Genomic DNA, 9,998 nt, shown 5'->3' with positions numbered 1-9,998 from the left:
AAGGCTTTGCAATGGCGAAATGGGGCAAGAACTTCCTGTTCAATACAAAACCAGGCTGGGGCTCTCTCAGGTGGAAGTGACCAATGAGCCAAATGTCTAAGATAGAATGCATAATAATTAAACAAAATCTTGTGTAGGCATAGCCCACCTTTGTCAATCGTCCTGTGTTAAAAAACTTATTAAAATGTAATGTAGGACGCTTACCATTCCAAATGAAGGTCTTCGCTATGCTGTCAAATTGCTTGAAATAAGAGAGGGGGACATCTACAGGGAGAGATTGTAGCAGGTAGTTACATTTTGGAATACAATTCATTTTAATAACATGAACCTTCCCATTCATAGATAAATGTAATAAAGCCCACCTGCCCATATCACTTGAAAACCTTGTTATTAAGGGATCAAAATTAACTCTAACTAAATCAGACAAATTTGCTGGGAATAAAATGCCCAAATACTTAATACCCTGTTTGGACCACTGGAAGGCGCCCGGCTGGAAAGCTGTTACTGGGCAGTACGCTGTCAGAGCCAAAGCTTCGGATTTAGACCAATTAACTCTGTATCCTGAAAACTTAGAAAAGGAATGAATAATTCTGTGGAGGCAAGGCATAGATCTAGTGGGGTCGGAGACGAATAACAAAATATCATCTGCATAAAGCAAAAGCTTATGCGCTATACCTCCCACCACCACTCCTGGAAAATCACCTTCCCTTCTTATCGCGGCTGCTAATGGTTCCAGGGCAAGACAGAACAATAATGGGGAAAGAGGGCAACCCTGCCAGGTGCCCCTATCCAGAGTAAAATAAACTGAAATTAATCAATTTGTACTGCCACTACCGGGTGTCTATGAAGTAACTTAATCCATCCAATAAAAGTATTCCTGAACCCATATATTCCCAAAATCTTAAAAAGATAATCCCATTCTACCATATCAAACACCTTTTCAGCGTCAAGTGAGATGGCAGCGACCGGAGTCTGCTCATTCACCACTGACCACATAATATTGATGAGACGCCTAATGTTGTCAGAAGAGCTCCGGCCCCGAATAAACACCACCTGATCTATATGTATAAGAGATGTCATAACTTTACTTAATCGGTTAGCCAAAAGTTTCGACAACATTTTAATGTCTAGCAGGATCAGGGAAATTGGACGGTAACTCTTATACTCGCTTGGATCTTTGTCTTTTTTAAGAATCGGACTGATTCGGGCTTGTGTCATGGTTGGCAGAAGCTTTCCATTCTTTAATGATTCTGTATAAACTTCTAACAAAAGTGGAGCCAGTTCTGTAGCATAAGATCTAAAAAACTCAGCAGCAAAGCCATCTGGCCCCGGAGCCTTGCCTGTAGGCAAGGCCTTAATTATCTCGCTAAGCTCCACCAAGTTTATCTCAGAATCAAGAGAATATTTTTGCTCAGTCGTCAGTTTAGGGAGTTCTAATGGTTCCACAAAATCTCTAATATCCTCATCAGTAGACGAAGACCTGGAACAATAGAGATCAAGATAGAATTCTTTAAAAGTATTATTAATATCAATGGCTGAGGTAAATATTCACCACCAGCAGATTTCACTGAGGGAATAGTAGAAAAAGACTCTCTGTTTTATGTATCTAGCCAAATGATTCCCTGCTTTGTCCCCTGACTCAAAGTATGACTGTCTTGCCCTCAATAGCCAAAAATCCACCTTCCGCGACAAAATAGTATTGTATCTGTATTTCAATCGGGTCAATTCTCTGAGGCCATCAGACGACATTCGGCGCTTCAGCTCTGCCTCTGCACTTTTAATATTCCCTTCCAACTCCACGAGTTCTCATGCTTTGGATTTTTTGATGAATGAGGCATACTGTATGATCCGACCCCTAAGAACCACCTTAAGTGCCTCCCAAGCCACACCCACAGAGGATACTGAGGACCAGTTGGTCTCCATATAAACATTGATTTCAGCCTTTAACATTTGTTGAAAATCAGGATTTTGCAAAAGGGATACATTAATCCTTTGCCCCTGAATTTCTGCCAAAACAATTATGACTCTCCCTAATTTATCTTTAATCTGTTTGATACATTTGAATAGTAGATGTTTACTTGTCAATGTAATGACTCCCCTGCTCTTCCTTGAGCCAGCACTTAAGAAAACATGTCCACCCCATATCTTCCCAAATTTTTCAGCTTCCTGCGGGGAAAGATGCGTTTCTTGAAGAAAAACAATATCATACTTCTTACGTTTAAGAAAATAAATAACCTTCCTTCTTTTTATGGGGTGCCCCAACCCATTCACATTCCACGTGGAAAGAGATAATCCATTCATATTAACATTTGACATTTTGACATATTAGAAAAAAATATCAAAAACAAAATTATAAAGACCACATTCCAACATTAGTGCAACAATCAAACCCCAAACTTCCCCCCAAACCAAACAAACAGAAAAAAGAAAAATGTGCGCATTAACCCCGCACACGACAGCACCAACTGGCGTCCATCCCTCCAAACTCAATCAGTCCATGTACGCCTACGAGAGTCCCCGTGACAACTCTGCCGTCGGATTGCTCAAGTCCGGTGCTTCTATACATATTTTGTGAGACATAATTACATAACAGAAGAAAATCTATAGTACAAACTCCAGCCAATAGGCAGAATAAACACAAAGAATGTGTAGATTCATTCACAAAACTGTCTCAAAGTTGTGTTCCTCCACAAAACAAACTCCAGCCGCTAGCGGGACTAGCACAAAAAGAAACAAAAAAGGCGGCAAGTTTCCTCACAGTCAATTGTATCTTCAGCGAGTCAAGCTCACTTAGGAGCAATGTGAGAAACACACCATGACTTCCTCAGTCCATTGATTTTATGAAAGACATCGCTTGTTGTGGGCATGTAAATATTTTGTGGCCATCCTTAGTATCTATTCTCAATTTAGCCGGGAACATCAGTGCAAAAGCGATCCTCCGTCGATGCAAGAGTTTCTTGAAGGAGTGTTACTACACAAAACAAACTCCAGCCGCTAGGCGGAACCAACACAAAAAGAAACAAAAAAATACCCAGCTTCCTCAGACAGTCAAGCGTATGTTCAGCGAGACAAGCTAACTTGGGGGCAACTTGAGAAACACCAAATGGCTTACTCACCCCTTTGACTCTATGAAAGACAATGCTTGCTGTGGGCATGTAAATATTTTGTGGCCATCCTTAGTATCTATTCTCAGTTTGGCCAGAAACATCAGTGCAAAAGCACTGTTTCTCGTTTCTCTCTTGTGAATTCGCAAAGTCTGGGAACAAGAAAATGTTGTGGTTCTCCCTAGAAAGCTTTCCTTTGCTCCTCGCCTCGCGTAACAAAATCTTTATCAGATGATCTCCGAAATTTGGCCAGAATTGATCGGGGCCTGTCTTCCTCCGTGGATCTACGAGCCGGGACCCTGTGAGTTCGCTCAATTTCCAGCTTATGGCCTGTTATGCCGAGCAGAATGTGGAAGAGCTCGTCTAGGAATTTCACCATATCTCGACCTTCTTCATGCTCAAGAATTCCAACAATTCGGATGTTGTTTCGCCGATTACGTTTCTCAAGGTCTTCCAACTTTTCCTAAACGCGTTCCAAGTCTGTCTTGGTCACTAGCGGATTAACAGCTAATTCCCTCTCTGATGACTCCAGATAATTGATCCATTTCTCAACATCCCCGATTCTTGTAACCAATTCAGAGAATTTCACCTCCATCGCCGTAATCGATCAACGTATTACAGCAAGATCCTCCAGGTCAGCAACAACCTTCGTCAGCATTACAGACATGCTCGACAGCTGGCGTTGAATTTCTCCCGCCGCACCGTTCATACCGAGTCCCTGGTCTCCGGCCCTGTCAGAGGTATCAGCTTGAGCACATAAGTGTCTTTTAATATCTCTAGAGCCCGAGGATTTTGAAATCATTGCCATGTTGACTTCATAGAACAGTTATGTAGCAGGGTGTATCGAATCTCACCGGTTTATGACATAAAAATAATTAAAAACTAGCAAAGTGCGCAGAGCTCACCGTTTTAAACATCCGACCCCCGCATAGTGCCATGTGACTCTCGTGTCCACTCATTTCTGATCATTCTGTTAGTTCTATATACATGATCTACTGTTGTAGATATAATACTAGTCGAAGATGCACACTTCCTCCAGGGTAGGTTGTCTTAGTATAGTTCTAATAGTCAAAGCAAATTTAAATTTATGTAAATGAATGCTTTTTATTCATCATTTTAATAAGTTATACCCTCTTACTGTGATTTGAATGTGCAATCTGGGTCCAGTCCAGTTACACCTTGCGTCCCACATTAAAGTCAGTATTTCGTCAGTGCTATATAGGTGTGAACAATCAGGCTTTGTAAGTAATGACTGAGTAATCAGCTGAAAGGTCTGGACATGGTTTTATAACACAATTTATTGCTATGTAAATAAACCTTTACAGATTCAACCTGATATTGAAATAAAAAGGAGTATTTAAATTTGGAATTATACTGTATATATTTTAAAATTCACTTCACTCCATTTCATTAATGCATCTGACAGATACTTATCTAAGTTACTTAGGAGCGTTCAGATCAAAAGCGTTCTTGCACAAAAAAAATAAGAAATAATAATTAGACGCAATAAATAGAAGAGAACGCAAGTGTTTTAAAGGAATAGTTCACCCAAAAATGAAAATTCTCTCATCATTTACTCACCCTCATGCCATCCCAGATGTGTTGACTGACTTTCTTCTGCTGAATACAAACAAAGATTTTAAGAAAACATCTTCACTTGCATTGTAGGTCCATACAATGCAAGTGAATTGTGGCCAGAACTTTTAAGGTCCAAAAAGCACGTTATGGCAGCATAAAAGTAATCCATACAACTCCAGTGGTTTAATCTACATCTTCAGAAGCTATGATAGGTATGGGTAAGAAACAGATCAATATTTCAGTCCTTTTCAACTTTAAAGCTACACTTTCACATTCTTTTATATTTGGCGATTCACATTCTTTGGGCATATCACCACCTATGAGGCAGGGAGGAGAATCTTTGTAAAAAAAAAAAGAAAAAGGACTTAAATATTGATCTGTTTTTCACCCACAACTATCATATTGCTTCTGAAGATATAGATTAAACCACTGGAGTCTTATGAATTATTTTATGCTGCCTTGATGTGCTTTTTGGTCCTTCATAGTTCTGGCCACCATTCACTTGCATTGTATAGACCTACAGAACTGAGATATTCTTATAAAAATCTTAGTTTTCAGTAGAACAAAGAAAGTCATACACATCTGGGATGGCATGAGGGTGAGTAATTGATGAGAGAATTTTCATTTTTGTGTAAACTATATCTTTAAGACGGACTTTAAAACTTGAAGTTCTTTTAACTTGACGCGGCATCTAAAAAAACAAGGTGCAATGGTCAAAGACTTATGTCTAGTGCATTCTGTGTTTATGGCCCCTTCTAGTGCATTCAAGGTACACATTTAATAAGTATGTGTCTTATGGGAATTGAACTCATTCATGACCTTAGTGTTTTGCCCAGCAGGAGAAACAATTGATACATACAATTGATTTTGTTACCAAAACAAAAAAGATAAAAAGAAGACATTAAAGCTTTCACAATATTAAATATTTTTAATTCCATACAAAGGAAAAAAAAAATCTTGAATTATCATCACGTACCATTTTCAGGTGATAAAGTGGTCACGTCAAAAACGTTAAACAATACTAGAAGTTTGACAAAGAAAGCTATGTACAGGACAGTGAATACAGTAAATGGATTGATTTTTTTCTAGATCAAATGTCATCATTAGATGTGTGAGTACCACAAAAGAACACTTAAAATCAGTGAATTATGGCACAAGTTCATAGCACATTTTTCAACTCCATTCATGCAGTAGCCAAATACTTGCAAAGGGTCTTCAAAACCTTAAAAAAACATTTCTTTGATCTTGAAACATAAAACAATTGATGTATTTTAATCAGCATACTAAGTGCTTGTTATGTGGCATTAAATCCACAAATCAAAACTTTAGCCAAAAATAGTTAGCTAAGGAAACCTTATTCTTGATAAAATGTAATTAAATAATGTTTTAAAAACAGAATCATCATGAATACATTGCATCTTCCCTAAAGAATACTGACATAAATCATACAAGGGTATCAGCATTTTGAGAAAAAAAAAAAAAGTTACATTTATGGAGAAATTTTATCAAAATAAAATAGATATATCAGGTGTAATTGTAAATTTATCAGTTTACACCTGGATGCTTGTATTTGTGATAAAGCTACAAGCCTGAAAATACAAATCACATACCAATATATTTATGCAGTGTCATCAGATCACACTTGGGCAAACTACTCCATTACAACATGCAAATTTTCAGTTTCAAACCATTTTCCTTATGGACCAAACCAATTAAATTCTCTCAGGAATCAATTTCACAGGTTTAATTTACTCCAAAACACTTACCTTTTGTGTGCATCTAGTTACGCAACAGACTTTTGTTTATGAAAACATAACAGATAAATATACAGCACATGCCTCCATTGTAATTATGGCACCCATGCATCACTCACTATTGTATAGCTGAGTTTCACATTGTGCGTAGCTGAAGTGAGATATACAGTATGTACCTTGCAAACTATTCAACTGTTGATTAAGCCTATAAAACCCCAATTCCGAAAAAGTTGGGATAGTATGAAAAATGCTAATAAAAACAAAAAGGAGTGATTTTAAAATTATAGTCACCCTTTTCTAAACTACAACTAAACATTATATGATGTTTTACCTTGCGAATTTCATTGTTTTTTTGTTTTGTTTTTTGTTTTTGAAAATGTACTGTAATTTCAAATCAGATGATTGCAACACACTCCAAAAAAAGTTGGGACAGTCGAGTGTTTACCACTGTGAAACATCACCATTTCTTCAGCATTTAGGCACTGAAGACACAAGTTTAAGTTTAAAAAGTGGAATTTTCCCCCATTCATCCATTATGCAGGTCTTCAGCTGCACAATTGTACAGGGTCTTCTTTGCCGTATTATGCGCTTCATAATGCACCACACATTCTCAATTGGAGATGGTCAGGACTGTAGCCAGTATGTGGTTTGAAGTTGTCCTGCTGAAAATTCCGGGACATCCTTGGAAAAGACTGTGCTGGATGGCAGTATATGCTGCTCCAAAATTTGTACAAATCTGTCTGCATTAATGGTGCCCTCACAGACGTGCGAGTTACCCATGCCATGGGCACTGACACACCCCTGGCCCATACAGACGCTGGCTTTTGGACCTGACGTTGATAACAGCTTGGATGGTCCTTTTCCTCTTTGGCCCAGAGAACATGACGGCTGTGTTTTTCAAAAACTATTTGAAATGTGGTCTCATCAGACCAAAAAACATGGTTCCAGTGTTCTACTTTCCATCTAAGATGTTACCGAGCCCAGAGAAGTCAGCAGCGCTTCTGGACAGTGTTGATGTAGGGCTTCTGCTTTGCATAGTTAAGTCTTGCATCTGTGGATGTAGCGGCGGATGGTGTTGACTAACAAAGGTTTACTAAAGTAATCCTAAGCCCAAGTCCATGATATCCATTAAAGATGTATGATATTTATAAGACAGTGATGTCTGAGGGATCAGAGATCACGTGCATTGAGAAGTGGTTTCCGAGATTTTACCATATTCCTTGAATCTTTTAACTATATTGGGCACTGTAGAGGGTGAAATGCTCAAAATCCTTACAATTTGTCTTTGGGGAACATTGTTCTCAAAGTGCTGGATTATTTGCTGAAGCATCTGTTGGCAAATTGACAAGTCTCGAATGATTCTTGTACTTGAAGGACTAGGCGGTTTTTGGAGGCTCCTTATATAAAATTACATGATTGCCTCACCTGTTTAACATCTCCTGTTGCACATCGCCTTGTTATTTCAACTCATCAAAATGTTATTAGTCTTAAATTGCCCATCTCAATGTTTTTGGAGCATGTTGCAATCATTTGATTTGAAATTACTGTACATTTAAAAAACAAAAAAACATGAAATTCACAAGGTAAAACATCATAATATGTAGTTGTAGTGTTTTCAATTTAGCAAAGGGTGAATATAATTTACAAATCGCTCCTTTTTGTTTTTATTAGCATTTTTCATACTGTCCCAATTTTTTTGGAATTGGGGTTGCACTGATTGACAGTTAATTTTATACATTAAGCTTTAACATTGTACCGGTTGAAAATGTACAACTCTGAGTCTTAAAGGTATTGTTCACCCAAAAATGAAAATTCTGTCATCGTTTACTCACCATCATGTTTTAAACCTGTAAGACTTTTTTTCCATTGAACAAAAAGAGATGTTTGTCAGAATATTAGCCTCTGTAACAATTCACTTTCATTGAATGGAAAACAATTTATATAAATGACAGAATTTTCATTTTTTGTGTGAATGATCCCTTTAAAGCCACTACAAACTTAAAGAGGATACCAACAATCTCTAATAACATCTTTAAACACTGTTTCTGACAAATATTTCCATGTTTCCATCCTAATAAATTGCTCGGTCTCATTAAATGCCATTTAGTAGATTTCAAATTGTTTGGTAGAAGCTAAACAAGTAATAATAGAAAAAAAAAAAAGAAAAAAAACACAAAAAGTGTGCGTAAGGACCTAATTAGAGAATATCATACAAGTCTATCGTACAAGTGTCGGAAAGGCACATTTTGATGCAATATTCCATGCTGAAAGCCAACAAAAAACAACTCCCAATGCAAGGCCATCTCATTCACCGCAGGCACTTAGATTATAGCACAGCACCATTGAAGGATGCATAATTAGATCAAAAGTTCTGCAATCTCTCTATGATTGTACAAGGCACTCTAACTTATATTAAGCCCTGAAATGTTCATTCAATGTCTTTACACTCCCAACTGCAAAACCTTACTCTGTCAGAGCTACCACTTAGTGGCCATTTTCCAGCATCCAGTTGTTTCCCGTCTTGGTAATGCAGTAATTACGGATGACCAAACATTTATGGGTGTCCGGCATGTTACTGTTCAGCTTGGCTGAAGTCGTAGCAGAAGTTGAAGTTGCTAGGTGGTTTGGGGATGGGTGGGGCCGTGTCTGGGATGGGGACATTCTCCAGGTCTAAGAGGCGAAGCTTGATTTCCATTGAGAGGAGGATCTCCAGTTCGCTACGCATGCTCTCACTGCTCATCTCTTTGCCCAACAACACGTTGAGTCCGTCTGTCCATAGACAGAACTGTCAGAAAGAAAGAGACAAAGAGAAAAACTAAATATAAGGTACAGCAGAGTCATATAAACTCACCATTATAATTATCACAACAATACCCTACACAAAAATTTTCCCCTACACAATTGTTGATTTAACGCATTCAGTGTGATTGCTTCTACAAAAAAGAAAGCATTGATTTTTCTTTGCGCAGTTGCCTGCCATGAGCAGCGCTGAATACTGTACTTTCCCTCTGAATCTCACCATTTCTCGCAGTTACAATTGAGTTCACTGGGGGACGCTGTGAATGTGTCGTAGAGGTGTTGAATGAGAGATGATATGATGGCGTCTGTGCTTTTGAAAGGAAATCCTATTGTAGCACTAACTATACTTGTAATATTCTACTCTATTGATATTCGGTTCTTGTTGGAGTCATGCAAACCAACGGATGAAGATATGCCTTTATGGTGGAAAAAAACTGCGAAGCGGTATGAGAAACTCTGAAGCTTATCAGACCAGTACGTATATGCATTAAATCTCTTAACACGGGCAGAGCGCATTTTATAAAAAGCCAACATTCACCACTTGTTTTTCTGAATAATAACATGTGAAATGATAAAAATGTGATGGCCTTTATGTAGACTCAGAATTTATATATGTGCATTATCCTCATGCCATCAGTACTGGTTTCTATAGCTGCTTTTCCACTATCGGGCCACTGCGAGCCAGGTCTATCAACTGGCCAGTCGGGTCCTATAATCTCGGACCTCGAGCCGTGAGACCAAAATCGATTTGCGTTCCCACCAT

General features: G+C 38.3%; 1 protein-coding gene across 1 annotated transcript in view; it reads right to left on the bottom strand.

Moving 5' to 3' along the window:
• Positions 1–5,590: 5,590 nt before the first annotated feature.
• Positions 5,591–9,998, bottom strand: part of LOC127436013 (engulfment and cell motility protein 3-like) — a 44,046-nt gene continuing 39,638 nt past the window's right edge. Inside the window, exon 21 of the mRNA XM_051689891.1 lies at positions 5,591–9,221. Within this exon, the coding sequence (XP_051545851.1) occupies positions 9,009–9,221 (213 nt within the window). The 3' untranslated portion in view covers positions 5,591–9,008. The remainder of the gene's footprint in view (positions 9,222–9,998) is intronic.

This window comes from Myxocyprinus asiaticus, chromosome 46 (assembly GCF_019703515.2).
Source record: "Myxocyprinus asiaticus isolate MX2 ecotype Aquarium Trade chromosome 46, UBuf_Myxa_2, whole genome shotgun sequence".
NCBI lineage: Eukaryota > Metazoa > Chordata > Actinopteri > Cypriniformes > Catostomidae > Myxocyprinus > Myxocyprinus asiaticus.
This window is presented reverse-complemented; position numbering and strand designations above follow the sequence as displayed.